General features: G+C 53.4%; 2 protein-coding genes and 1 non-coding gene across 5 annotated transcripts; all 3 read left to right on the plus strand.

Annotated features, from left to right (window-relative positions):
- Nucleotides 1-28: 28 nt before the first annotated feature.
- CPSF4 (cleavage and polyadenylation specific factor 4) lies at nucleotides 29-13,648 on the plus strand. 3 transcript variants are annotated; one of them, XM_047089350.1, is made up of 8 exons: nucleotides 29-253; nucleotides 1,679-1,729; nucleotides 3,801-3,953; nucleotides 6,399-6,494; nucleotides 6,884-6,977; nucleotides 8,124-8,196; nucleotides 9,736-9,906; nucleotides 12,743-13,648. In XM_047089350.1, exons 1-8 carry the CDS (start codon nucleotides 151-153, stop codon nucleotides 12,809-12,811), a joined length of 810 nt encoding a protein of 269 aa, XP_046945306.1. In that variant the 5' UTR covers nucleotides 29-150; the 3' UTR covers nucleotides 12,812-13,648. The 3 variants fall into 3 exon arrangements, with proteins under 3 accessions (XP_046945306.1, XP_046945308.1, XP_046945309.1); XM_047089352.1 differs by having other exon boundaries at nucleotides 9,811-9,906; XM_047089353.1 differs by having other exon boundaries at nucleotides 9,814-9,906.
- LOC124519249 (60S ribosomal protein L10-like) lies at nucleotides 2,694-3,763 on the plus strand. Its single transcript, XM_047089357.1, has one exon. The coding sequence runs from the start codon at nucleotides 3,201-3,203 to the stop codon at nucleotides 3,501-3,503; it is 303 nt and encodes a 100-aa protein (XP_046945313.1). The 5' UTR covers nucleotides 2,694-3,200; the 3' UTR covers nucleotides 3,504-3,763.
- On the plus strand, nucleotides 3,008-3,140 carry LOC124519424 (small nucleolar RNA SNORA70). The gene has a single exon (XR_006964105.1). It is a non-coding gene; the product is annotated as a small nucleolar RNA SNORA70 (small nucleolar RNA).
- Nucleotides 13,649-13,870: the final 222 nt, after the last annotated feature.

Raw genomic sequence — 13,870 nt, forward strand, 5'->3', positions numbered from 1 at the left:
GAGCTCCCGGCATCCCTCGGGCGGCGGCGGCGGCGAGGCGAGGCGAGACGAGGCGGAGGACCGTGAGCGGTGGGGCCGGTGGCGGGTAGAGGTGTGAGGGAGGCGAGGGACCTCAGGGGTAGTCGGGCCGGTGTGGCCGCCGCCGCCGCCATGCAGGAAATCATCGCCAGCGTGGACCACATCAAGTTCGACTTGGAGATCGCAGTGGAGCAGCAGCTCGGGGCACAGCCGCTGCCCTTCCCCGGCATGGACAGTGAGCGCGGGGCCGGGGCTGCGGGCGAGGGGCGCGACCGACTCTGCCCCGGGACCCCTCTCCCTCGGTCCCGGGGCCTGCTCCCCATCGGGCCTGGGACTCCTTTCCTCCCCATTCTGGGACCCCCTTCAGGCTCGGGAGCCCCCCTTTCTTGGATCTTTGATCCCCTGGGGCTGTCCCAATACAACCTTCAGGAGGGCAGAACCATGTCTGGCTGTTCAAATAATTCTTGAATGAAAGCGAGTGTCCTGGATTGGAAATTACTTCGCTCCCCCAAATAAAGGAAAATAATTAGATATCCACCTTTTCCGCTTGCTCCCCACTTTGAGCACCCTCTTCTTGCTTTCATCAGTACTGGGCGGTTGGAGGAGTCTTGCTGGAGGAAGGACCACCTGTCCCTCTTTGTAGGAGATTCCCAATTAGACACTCAAGCTCCATTCTTCTGAGACTTGCCCCCCCTGGGAGCCTATCCCTCACTTTTTCTCTGGACCCCAACTCTGTGTCATTCATCACAGCTGGGCAGCTGCCTGAGCTCCCTTCCTTCTCCACCTTCAGATGGTAGCTCCTGGCTCCCCCACCCCCCAACTTAGGTGGATGTCTCGCACTTTATTTTTATTTATTTATTTTCTAAAGTAGGCTCCACGTCCAGCACGGAGCCTGATGCCGGGCTTGAACTCACAATCTTGAGATCAAGACCTGAGCTGAGATCAAGACTTGGACACTTAACTGACCGAGCCACCCAAGTGGTGCTCCCATGTCTAGCACTTTTTTAAAAAAACCCAGCAGTTTTCTTGTTTCCTTTCTGGACACACTTGGAATCTGATGTTGTAACATTAAAGCCTAGAGGTCATTACGTTCAATCCACAGATGGGGCAACTGAGGGCTGGGAGGGGGAAGGGACTTGTGGAAGACCACTTGGTCTATGGCCATTCGGTACCTAGTAAAACCAGGTGAGCTCTCCAGTGTTCTTGACTGGTTCGGTCTGCGGTTCCCTATGTTGTGTTTTATGACTGCCAGAGATCCATGTTCTCCTACCAGTCCGTGGCCTGGAAGAGCCCCCTGTAGCCTCATTCCCCTCAAGTGGCCACACTTCTCATGCACAGTCTTAGCCCTCTGGACCATCCCATGTCTGAACTGGGGGTAATTAACTTCTGTGATCTTATGCCCTAACCTTTCCACAGCCACTTGAAAGCATCTTGCTTATAGGAGGTTCTCAGAATAACTGGTCCCAGCATATGTGTCTCATGTTGCAGGGAATGGCTAAAATGAGCAGCTTTTTTCTGGCTTGGTCTGGCTTTGCATTTTTTTGCCAGAACGTTTCCTGTACCCTTTGTGGTTAAAGGGAAGAAGGGTCCCCTCCCTGTGTTTTCAGCTGTCCCTAGTCACACCTCACTTTGTTTGATGTCTCTGTTTTCCTTTCTGCAGAGTCAGGGGCTGCTGTCTGCGAATTCTTTTTGAAAGCTGCCTGTGGCAAAGGTAAGAAATCACTGGCTCCCCGACATTCCTCCTGAGGTGCTTTCAACCACCCAGCCTTCAAGCAGACTTATACGCTGTCAGGTCTGGTTTGCTGCAGACTAACAGTGTCCCTAGATGAAATCACTGTGCTTTGGATAGGCTAGGAACACTATGGGGTATTTTGCCTGAAATTTAAAACACAGGATGGACCCTCACTCTGAGTCTGCCTTCTCACCTCACTTTCCCTGTGGCCACGAGCTGACCTGTGACATGGGCAGAAGGTGTGAGTATTGAGGTGTTCAGGCACTTTTTCAAGATTACAGAGTTAGTGAGTGGCTGAGCCAGTGTCTGAACCCAAGCCTTTCTGATTCTACAGTCAGCACAAGCTCACTGTCCTCTGTATCCTCTCATGAAAAACCCCTACAATAGTCTGTCCTGTGGAGCTTTGTTCATACTAACTGGGCTCCAACAGAGGCTGCTGGAACCAGACCATCCATTGATTCATAGGGAGACAGATTGCAGGTGAGACCTTACATGCCATGTATAGGTCTGGGCATTTTTCTTCCTGTAGGCAAATTTATTTGGAAACTAAATTTTTTTTTTTTTAACGTTTATTTATTTTTGAGACAGAGAGAGATAGAGCGTCCGACTTTGGCTCAGGGCGTGATCTCGCAGTCCATGGGTTCAAGCCCCACGTTGGGCTCTGTGCTGACAGCTCAGAGCCTGGAGCCTGCTTCGGATTCTGTGTCTCCCTCTCTCTCTGATCCTCCCCCATTCATGCTCTGTCTCTCTCTGTCTCAAAAATAAATAAACATTAAAAAAAAATTTTTTAAAGAAAAAAGAGTTTCCAAAAAATAATAGTAATAAAAATAAATGAAATGATATGAGTTTCCAAAAATAATAATAATAATAATAAAATGAAATGAAATAAAAATAAATACGAGTTTCCAAGGGTGCAGCTCTGTCCCATCTGGGTGGCTGGTCGCTCAGTTCCTGCCACAGAAGGCCAGTTTGTATACAGAGCATTTCTTCAATTCTGAAGTTGATTTTCTTTCCTAATTCTTGGAGGCTAAGTGGGCATTTATAACTAGAGGTGGAGCCCACTTGGGGTCCAGGCTTCTGCTGGTATCCTCTTTACCTTCTGTTTCTTAGAGCCGTGTTTCCCAAACCCGAATCTTTTTTTTTTTTTATAACTACCCCTACAATTTTTGCTATGTCTGTGTATCACTAAAGCTATTCTTTAATTAACAAATAAGCTTATTTCCCCACCACCCTAAGGCTTATTAAGTTTCCATCTTACTGCAGCCAATTAAGCCGACTGTGCTCTTTTCCCATGGGGCCTGGTGTGGTGTGCCTGCAAACAGCAGCCTCCTTGGTGGTCTATACAGCCTGTTGATTGTATGGGTTGCCCTAAGGGACCTCGGAGACAGCTTTTTCTGGTGGACACTGAAGTTTGGCCTCACGCTTTCTCCAGTCTAGGCTCCAGACAGGCATGCGGGGTGCCTTTGGAAAGCCCCAGGGCACAGTGGCCAGGGTCCGCATTGGCCAAGTCATCATGTCCATCCGTACCAAGTTGCAGAACAAAGAGCATGTGATTGAGGCCCTACGCAAGGCCAAGTTCAAGTTCCCTGGCCACCAGAAGATACACATTTCCAAGAAGTGGGGCTTTACTAAGTTTAATGCAGACGAATTTGAAGACATGGTGGCAGAAAAGCAGCTCATCCCAGATGGCTATGGGGTCAAATACATCCCTAATCGTGGCCCCTTGGACAAATGGTGGGCTCTGCACTCATGAGAATCTCAGCACTACCCCTCCCTATTTATGCCCACCAATAAATCCTGCTTTCTATCTTAAAAAAAAAAAAAAGTTTCTATCTTACAGTAATATCTGTGAAAGCATGGTTTGATGTTTTAGTTAGATTTTTCCAAAACACATAGAAAATATAGAAGTACTAAAACTTAGACGTGTGCCCACGTACTGCCTTCTGCCAGGGGCAACCACCGCCGCCCAGGACATGTTGCTCCCAGATACTGCAGGGAAATGTGGGGTGAAGGCGCCGCCCTCCTCACAGTGCGCTGTCTTTCTTGGCAGGGGGCATGTGCCCATTCCGCCATATCAGTGGCGAGAAGACGGTTGTGTGTAAACACTGGCTGCGGGGGCTGTGCAAGAAGGGGGACCAGTGCGAGTTCCTGCACGAGTACGACATGACCAAGATGCCTGAGTGCTACTTCTACTCCAAGTTCGGTAAGCAGATGGCCCGGCCCCTCTCTGTACTCGGACATCCAGGCTCAGGAGCTCTGGAGAGGCACCCAGAACGGAGACCCAGAGGGGATAAACAGCTGCTCAGGTGCCCATGGTGTCTGCTAACTCCCATCTTTACAGCTTCACATGAGAACCTCATGCAGTGCCTGCCAACCTCAGCTGGCCCTCTAGTTTCAAGTTCTTTGGAAGCTGAGGCAACTGAGGGTCCCATGGTGGGTGCAGCTGGCGGGAGGCCTTGTTTCTGCTCACGTTGACCTTTTCCCTCATATCGGCTGTTGCTTCCAGACTGGCGACTCCTTGCCCCCCAGGTCTGAGCTGGTTCCTTCTGTCTGGGAGTGCGATCCCAGGTATTACTTTGACTGTCCTAAACAGGGGGCTGTCTTGTGGTGGCCAAGAGCTCCACTCCTCACCTTGAGGTTGCCTTGCTCGCTGTGTAGAGAACATGTGCCCTTGGCTGTCCTGAGGACTGCATGGAGGAGCAGGGGCAGAGGGGGCTGCTCAGCAGAGCTCTTATGCTCCCTGATGGAACTAGAATCCACCGCTCTCTGCTGTGGGCGGAGGTTGCCCAGGAAGGAGCCCTGTTGGTCAGGATGAGGATGGGCTCTGGTCCTGGGACCGCTGGCCTTGTGCAGGGGCTCAGCGGGGGGCTAGAAGCCTGCTATACTTTGCAGTGGGCTGGGGGTGCTGGGGAGCACTGGACATGCAGCACGCTTTCAAAGCACCGTCATTAGGAGACATTAATTATTCCAGCAGCCCGACAGGCATGCCCTGCTGGTTTATTATGATAGTTGTGGCTTTTTTTGTAGAGGTGGCATAAGCTATGAAGTCAATGCACAGATAGTCAGAAGTAGGACCCAGGCTTCCCAGCCGCACCCCCCCCCCCACTGCCACCACCAAACCAGCACTGGAACCAGCACTGGAAGGGGGGTGTCCCCTTTTCATGGAAGCCATCTCCCATCTGGACCCAAAGGCAGGAGACAACCCTCCTGGAAGACTCTTAAGAGCACCCCTGAAGGCTGGCCTGGGTTCCTTCATTCCTGCCGGGCCTGGCAACCTCCCCACTGCCTCTGATGCTTCCCTGCCTGCCCTTTCCCCACAGAGCTCGCCCCGGTGCACATGTACCATGCAGCTTCTGTTACCTGTGACACAAGTGAGGGTCCTCTTTCAGCACTGGAGTGTCGGTAGTAAACAGGAGAGACCCATTTCTCGTCCCGCGGTGCTTTTGTTCTGGTGGCCCAGGGAAAGAGGCAGCTGACAGCAGTGAGACAAAGTTGAAGATGATATGCATGGGGTACCTGGGTGGCTCAGTCGGTTAAGCATCAGGCTTCAGCTCAGGTCATGATCTCATCGTTAGTGAGTTTGAGCTCCACATAGGGCTCTGTGCTGCCAGCTCAGAGCCTGGAACCTGCTTCACATTCTGTGTCTCCCTCTCTCTCTGCCCCTCCCCTGCTTGCACTCTGTTTCTCTCTGTCTCTCAGCAATAAATAAATGTTAAAAAAAAAATTAAAAAATAAAAGAAAATGATATGCAAGGGGCGCCTGGTGGCTCAGTCAGTTGAGTGTCCGAATTCAGCTCAGGTTGTGATCTCACAGTCCATGAGTTCAAGCCCTGCGTCAGGCTGTGTGTTGATAGCTCTGAGCCTGGAGCCTACTTCTGATTCTGTGTCTCCTTCTCTGCCCCTCCCCCACTCACACTCTGTCTCTCTCACTCTTAAGAATGAATAAACGTTAAAAAAAAAAAAAGAAAAGAAAATGACATGCAATAAGCACTCTAAAGGAAATAAACAGCAATGGGACCACATGAGGACCATATTTTCCTTTAGGCTAAGTGGTCAAGGAAGGTCTTTCTCAGGAGGGGAGACCTGAGCTGGGATCTGAAGGCTAAGAAGGGGCCGGTCACGTGGGGCGGGGGGCAATGTGGCTGGGGGTGGAGGAGCCTGGGGAGGAGTGGGCTAGACCACATAGAGGCTTGCGGGTCTGGAAAGGGATTTGCGTGTTCTCTGGCCATCAGTGATCAGATTGTCCTTCCGTGTGTCACATGGATCGGGGAGGGCAAGCGCGGAGGGGGTGGATCCCGTAGTTGGGTGAACGATGCCACTGGCCAGCTGGTCCAGTTGCTCCTAAGAGGAGCTGTCATCATAAAGGCTTTATCACGTTCTGCCACAGGACTTCAGCCTTGAGTTCCCAAATCTTCCCTGTTTGTTCTGAAAGGTGGAATCCTCAGACCTTTCGCCTGTCCCGGCTAGTAGATGTGAAGGGCTCATCAGGGTAGGCCAATTATTTCCTGCTCTCAGTTGGTGCCTCTGCATATTTGGGCCCCTGCCCAGTGTCCAGGATACCCCCTTTGGGTAAGAGAGCCATGAGGTGGGTCTGGGTCTGGCTCTCCCGGAGCTGCCCCAGGTGGACGCACGTCTGGCTTTCCCTGCAGGGGAGTGCAGCAACAAGGAGTGCCCCTTCCTGCACATCGACCCTGAGTCCAAGATCAAGGACTGCCCTTGGTACGACCGTGGCTTCTGCAAGCATGGTAGGTGTCAGGGTGCCTGGGCCCCCAGCAAGACGCTGGTCCTCGCTTCCTGTCCCCACATGTCCCTCTACCTGTCCCAGCAAAATCTGGTGTTAGGCATCTGGGGCTAGTGAGGCTTTTTTACACCCTCAGCTCGCCCGAGCCTCCCAAAGCTCCTGTGTGGACTGCACTCTCACCTAGATTTTCGGTAAGGAAACTATCGGTTTAGAGGTTGTGTGCCCTGCCTGCTGTCCCTTGTGAATGGATATGAGACAGAGCCAGCACCTAAAGCCCTGCTCTTGCTCTCTGCACCCCAGGCAGTGGTGTAGGCAGGGTTCTGACTGGCACAGGGGCACGAGGCCATCCCCCGAAGAGGGGAGTCTGAGTGACCCAGACGCTTGGCTCCACAGGTCCCCTGTGCAGGCACCGGCACACACGGAGAGTCATCTGTGTGAATTACCTCGTGGGATTCTGCCCAGAGGGGCCCTCGTGTAAATTCATGCAGTGAGTAGCCAGACCCTGTTCCCCTACCCGACTCCTGCCCCAGGCCCTGCTGCCCTCTAGATCTTTCCTGGGTCCAGCTGGGCTTTGATCATTAGGTGGTGTCCCCACAGGACCTGGGGCAGGGGTCACTGCTGCTCCCTGAGCTCAGAGGTGGCTCTGCCTAGCCCAACACTTAACCTTTCCTGGGTCATAGATCTGATGAAAGCTGGGCTGCGTGCATGAGAAAAGCTCATGCCTTGTAAGGGACCTCTGGTTAAGAACCTGAGCCCTAAAGGAAGGAGACTGCAGTTTGGGGGCCTCTGTGGAGTCAGAGCTTGGGATTCCACATATACTAGTTTGTATAACTCTCAAGTGTGTGTGAGAGAGGATGACCCCATTTCGCGCGTGGGAACACTGAAGCTCAGAGCTTAGCCACTGGCCTCGGTCACATGGTGGTAGGGTTGGCACCTGGTCTGAGGCAGGTCCGTAGCCTCTAAAGCGGGGTTCACCTTGCCCAGCAGGGCTCAGAGCTCCTCTCCTGGGCCTTAGTGCACATCTGTCACTTTGGGTGGTTGTGGAGTCGGACTTCTCCCTGGGGTGGCGCTGGGACCGCAGAGTAGTGTCGTTCCCCTCTACCCCCCACCCTGGGCTGCTTCTGTCCACACCACGGACACCTGCACAGAAGCATGGTATCCCGGTCACTGCCACCCAGTGGGCAGGTGGCAGGTGCTGCAGACTTGGCGCCGCTTTCTGGATGAGAGCCAGGAGCCTGCAGGGGGCCCAGGGATTCCTGCTTGCGGGGCGGCTGGGGTGTCCCTCGGGATTGTGTCTTGTCGGAGGTGGTCTGGCACCTGAGTTAGAAGTGGATGTGGGGGCGGGGGGGGGGGAGGTCCCATGAACAAAAAGCCCTCCGGAGGCAGCACTTTGTGAAGGTCCCGAAGCTAGATGTGGGCAGAGCTGCCCAGGCAAGTCAGTTCTTTTCACCCGTCCCCCGGAGGCTTCAGGGGCGGAGCTGAGAGCCGGCACCCTCCTCACGTCTGGGTGAGTTGCTCTGTGCTTGGGCAGAGGCTGCCTGTGATGTCCCGGGAATACCTCCTGGCATGGCCCCTCTCTCATCCCCTCTTCTCCTCTTCTCCTTCTCATCCCCTCTGGCTGCGGGGTGACCAGCCCTCGATTTGAACTGCCGATGGGAACCACCGAGCAGCCCCCACTGCCACAGCAGACGCAGCCTCCGACAAAGGTACTGTGCCCCTGCCCCTCCCTGGCCCCGTAGTGCTGCCGGCCCCCGCACTGCCTGCCCTGGTGCACGGTCCGCCACAGCCCCGGCTGGTGATGTGTGAGAAGGCAGTGAGGAGGTGGGACAGGAGGGGAGTCACCCTGAGTTCCAGCAGAAAATTCAGGGAGCAGAATGGTTTGCATCTCCCTGTAGAGGTGGAGGGCTCTCTGCTATGTCTGCTAGAGCCGAATGCCCACTTGGCTTCTCACCCCTTCTTGCCTGGCGAGTGCCTCAGTGGCGCCTCACCCCCCACCCCTACTCCCAGGGGCCAGAGCGGAGGGCAGCGCGAGCGCCGTGGGTCTGCTGCTCTTGCTTCTGGTTCCAGCCCTTCCTGTTTCAAACAGGGAAACAAACTAGAGGGAGGGCCTCGTCTGAGGTCCCGCAGCTGGGCAGGAGCAGCTGGGGAGCAGAACTGAGGCTGACTGGTTCTCCTGCCAGTACCCTTAGCGCTCTGAGTGGAGGTTCCTAGCAGGACAGGCTGGGAACAGAGCTGAAGGACCAGCTGGCTTCACTTTTCTAGACAAGGGGTTCCCACAACCCAGCAATGGGCTGATCCCCTCAAGCATGAGGAGAGGGAGAGATGCCATAGACAAGTGGGAATCTGCAGCAGCAACCCCCAAAACCAAGGGCACCCGGGAGTCAAGGGTTGGGGGCCCAGAAGAAGGGCTGGCCAGGTGCACTAAGCAGGGTCTCAACAGGCTGAGTAAACCCGCCTACTGATCTTGAATCCTTACCTGTTACCTGGCTGGACTCTGACCCCATTGCCAAAGCCCTGCTCATCCTTCATTGCTACAGGCTGAGCAGCTGGTAGGGGGCATGCCCCCCCGCCCCTGGCCCCACTGCACTGACCCCCACCCTCAGGAGGCTGTGGGACGACTCAGAACTCCTCGCAAAGCCAGGAACTGGGTGTGGGTACAGCCATGACAACCTGGGGCTTTCTAGCTCAGTGCTCCTGTATTTGCGGAGGCCGGGCCGGGACCCCTCTTGGTTAGGAGGTGGCCTAGCTATCCGGCCCGAGCCCCGAGCCCCCCGTCCCCCTTGCTCACATGACTCCCTAGTGGAGGGCCCTCTCAGCCCCTAGACCGCAGGTCAGCACGTCAGCCTCCAACTGTTTTTCTGTGACTGTTGCTCGCCGTGTAGGCTGCTAAACATCTGGCTGAACCAAGCGTTCATCCTGACCTGAAGCTAGAACCTCAGAAACAAAAGTAAGGCCTGCTCATGCCCTCGCCCTGCTGCCCCAGAGACCTCCTCGTCTCTTTGGTGTTTTGTTTTCTACTTTTATTTTTCGTTTTTGTGTGTCTGCATGGTGTTTTTCGGGCAGCGGCTCCTGCCATCATCACCAGATGTTTCTTTTCTGGCTGCTCTCCTGAGCAGGGCCACCGCGGAAGCCCTTCTTCCTGCTGGTCATGCGGGAGCAGTCCCGCCCTCTTTTTTCCTGTCCCCATTGGTAGTCTGCGTGCACGTGTTTTCCGCAGTAAAACCGTGTTGTGTAACTCTTTCCAGCAAAGTAACAATCCGCCATTACAAAGGTCGTCCTCCTTGATCCAGTTAACGAGTCAGAACTCTTCTCCCAATCAGCAGAGAGCCCCGCAGGTCATCGGGGTCATGCAGAGTCAAAACAGCAGCGCAGGCAACCGGGGACCCCGGCCGCTGGAGCAGGTCACCTGTTACAAGGTGAGTCCTGGGGCTGGGGGATGGGGCAGGGTCTTCACAGTCAGGGGCTGTTCCCTCATTCCCCAGACAGTTAATTTTGAAAAATGAAAACATCTATGTTTTTGCTGACCATAAAAGTGACAATGGGCTGCTCTGTGACCATGCTGCTTCCTTCCACGACACACCAGGGCCAACAGAACGATCACACATGCTGTTGAATGCAAGGACAGAGTTTGAAGGAAAGGGAGGGGAATCTTCCAGAGGCCAGTAACAAAGTGGAAGCATGGGTTAAGGGAAGGGAGTAAGCTCTGAAGCTTCTGGATGTCCTCACATCCACAAGGGCGCATACCTGAATGAGAGGGACAGCTTTACCACCCAGGAAAAAAACAGACTAGAATCCCCCTGAACAGAGTGGGACGCTCAGGGGAAGGGTAAACTTTTAAAAGTCCTGCTAGAAAACTTGTGTTGTTCTTGGCTCTGGATGGAAAGGGGGGAGAAAAGTGCCTTGAGACTTCATAGTCACCAATGGTCCCTTCATGAGTTTGGGGCTGTATGCACACCCTTGGTGAAGGCTATACAGACTTGAATTTTCTAATCAGAAACAGCCCCAAATGTGGGCCCCTGGAATCTGGCTCTATGAGGAATTTATTCTCAGCCCAACCACACAGAATTCCCACAGCTAAAGTTCCGAAGAATGAGTTCATAATCAAAAATCACAAAACCTAGAAGGAAGCAAACCCCACTGAGGGAAGTCAGCAGAAACAACTGATAGTAGAACTAGGCTTACAAAAACTTCAGATTTCAGTATTTTACAAAATACAGAATTAGTACACGCTTTCTGTAAAAACATTTAGAGGACAGATATGTTTCAGGTACACAGTGTTATCTCTATTCCCACCTTTCCTAAAACAGCCACTTGACTTAGTGTGCTGTGTTGTCACGATTTTTGGTTTTGGTGTTCCTTCAGGCCCCATGGGGGACCCCACTTAGAGAACGGCTGTGCCAAACTTACTCACATAAGCACAATGAAAGTACATTTTAATGTACATAGGGCCCTAGTATGTATAACTTTCTATAGTCTCTTTTTCTTAATACTATGTTGTGGATTGAACTATGTCAATATATGTGAATGTAATCTGTTTCACTGGCTGCGTAATATAACTGCAATTTACTTTCCCAGTTCTCTGTGGATAGCAGTTTATAGTTTTTGTTACTAAAAACCATGCTGAATCTGACACTTAGACCTCTGTGAGCTCTAGTCTGATAGCATCCATACCTACAAGTAGAAGGTCCGAGTCAAGGGGCATATGCTTAGCTTAAATGGTTCCTAGAACTTTCTCTCAAGAAAGGGTGAGCCACTTCCCACAGCCATCACTCACTCACTGAGCACCTGCCCTGGGCCAGCTCTACTGAGAGAACCAAGACTGTTATTGCTGTTACCCAGGAGGGGTTTGTGTTCTGCAAGGAGGGGAAGGCAGGTGCCCCCAAGCACCCCCAGGTGCTTTAACTAAAGTTAAATGTGCACTTGGGTTCACAGAATGCCTCAGGGATTTCTGAGCCTGAGCCCTCCCAGGTGAGGAGAGAACAGACAGCTTCTGACCAGTCATTCGTCAAGTACGAGGAAACAGGCATTGTAGCTGTTCTCTGGACACCCCTCGCCCCCACCCTACCCCAGGACTCTGCAGCGAGGCCTTTGAAGCCAGCTCTCCCAAGTCCTGGGACTTACAAAGGTGTAGCCAGAACCCAACAACCTCTTCTCACGTCAGGCCCTTCATAGTTGATATTCACGACACCTTGTAGGAATCCTGGGTTCTCCAGGGCCAGCTGTGGAAGCTGACAGACATGCCAGGTGCTGTGAGCAGGGTCCCAGTGAGCCCTTCCCTCTGGTGATCTCACCAGAGGGTCAGCCGGCAGCTCCACAGGCCACTCATCCAAAGTCACACATACATAGACAGCCTTGGAAAACGCAGGCCCTGTGGGGTCAGGGGGATAGAGCAGACGAGAGATCTGGGCATTCCAGGGTGAGGAAGCTGGGGTTGGGAAGGCACTGTGTGCATTAGTGCAGGGTGAGTGCTCCTGTCTCCTGACCCTTGTCCCGTGCTTGAGGCTGCCATTCACTACCTTTTAGTTCCTTTCTTTTTGGGGAGGGAAAAGAATGAATGAAGAGAAGCTAAGGCAGGGCCTGGAAAATCAGAGCTGGGACAGGTCAGAGTCTGCTAGATTTTTCAAGTGATTTTCTGGGTCTGTTCATCCAATTCTAACCATTGTCCCATCTCTCTGATCCTGTAACCAAAACTTGCCCCGGGGGGGTAGCTTAGGCAAAGGTGCAAGAGGCAGGCAGGAAAACTGTGGGTGCAGCCCACCCTCCGTGTCCATGCCAATGACTCCCCGAGTTGGGGAAGGAGCCTTGTGGCTTCTCTCACCTTGTTGCCTCCCGTCTTCAGACAGTGCCTCAGAAAGGTAAGTGACTGGCCAGCCTTCCAGAGGGGCTTGGTCCCCAGGCAGGTGGGGGAGCTCGATTCCCATGGGATTCTCCTCATCCTGCCACCCACGACAGACCTTCCATGGATAGGTCCCTTGTTTGACGTGGGCGCAGCCTGCAGAAACCCCCGCTGTGTGCTCTCAGGTCACCCTCTGGCTGTGCAGCCCCCTTCCATCTGCCGAGTTCCTGGAGTTTCTGCAGTTTCTGTGATACCTTTGGAGTGTCTTCGTTGTGTCTGAATGAAAGTCTGGATGACTGAGAATTTTGGAGTCCCCATACCGAACCTGGTATTTGGCAGGTGCTACCTTACCTGAAAATTGCATTTGAAAACGGTGTTGTTTTTTTGTCTCCTCCCTCCCTCCCTGCTGTTCCCAGTGTGGCGAGAAAGGACACTACGCCAACAGATGCACCAAAGGCCACTTGGCCTTTCTCAGTGGACAGTGACAGCAGCTGGAGCCAGCTCAGAGCAGCCCAAGGGTCCCCACTCTCAGGGACCACCCTGGGCCATCCTTGGGAGCGTGCACTTAACTGTTTAACGCCAGTGTTGGTGCAACTCTGGCTGGAGCAGGCAGGCAAGCACGCCAGGGTTCATCATTCTGAGGGGCTGCGTCTGACAGTTTCCCTATTATTTGCTGTAAACTTTTTTAAAAGGGGACAAGTGCTCCAGTTTGGTCAAGTCGGCATCATGTCTGTCTAGGCATCGACACCTGTCCGCAATTCCCTGCACACCGCCCTCTGGGGAGGGGAGGAAGCGGTGGGGAAGGGCTCCTGCCAAGCAGTCTGTAGGGAAGGCAGCCCTTCCCCTCGAGGCCTCATTAAACACCAGTTCTTGGTGACCCCAGGGGCTGCTGGATCATTTAAAGCTGGTCATGCCTGCTTCCTCCACATCCTGCTGAATTCAGAACCTGTGCCTGTCCGTGTGACTTGAATGAGGCGGCCCCTTGGGGCAAACTTAAGTGCACTCCTTGTCTCTACGACTGGGCCCTGCTCCGAGGTGGCAGTGGTTGAGAGGAAGGGCACAGGGCTCTCAAGTGTGAGGGGCTTTTGTTCTGGGCTCATTTCCTTGGAGTGCCTCCTTATCAGTGGCATGGCTGAAGGTATGCCTTAAGCTGGAGCTGCAGACCACCCAGTAAATCGATGACACAGTCTATCTGTGCACCTACCTCCTGCCCCTGAACCTGGAAATGTGAGACTGTCACCTGCAGCCTGCTGGGCAAGTGGGCCTGTTCAAGTTCAGTTACAAGAACAATTTTTATGAGATCGATTAAAGCTTGTTTTTTACGCTGCGTCTGGTTACTTCAGGGACCCACGCCAAGGAGAGGACTCTTGCTCCTGGCTGCGCTCAATGCCTGGCACAAAGCTTCCATACCAGAGTTTGTTTGTCCCCTTTCAACAAACGTGAACCCGCTGGAAGGAAGGAAGGGCCTCTGTACTGGCAGCTGGTGAAGTCTGGAAGCTCAGCCTCTGGAACAGCCACATAGTAGGTCTCCTTCATTTCAGATG

The sequence above is a fragment of the Lynx rufus genome, unplaced genomic scaffold (assembly GCF_022079265.1).
Source record: "Lynx rufus isolate CCGP_SWC_20201006 ecotype Redwood Valley unplaced genomic scaffold, mLynRuf1.p SCAF_27, whole genome shotgun sequence".
In the NCBI taxonomy this organism is placed as follows: domain Eukaryota; kingdom Metazoa; phylum Chordata; class Mammalia; order Carnivora; family Felidae; genus Lynx; species Lynx rufus.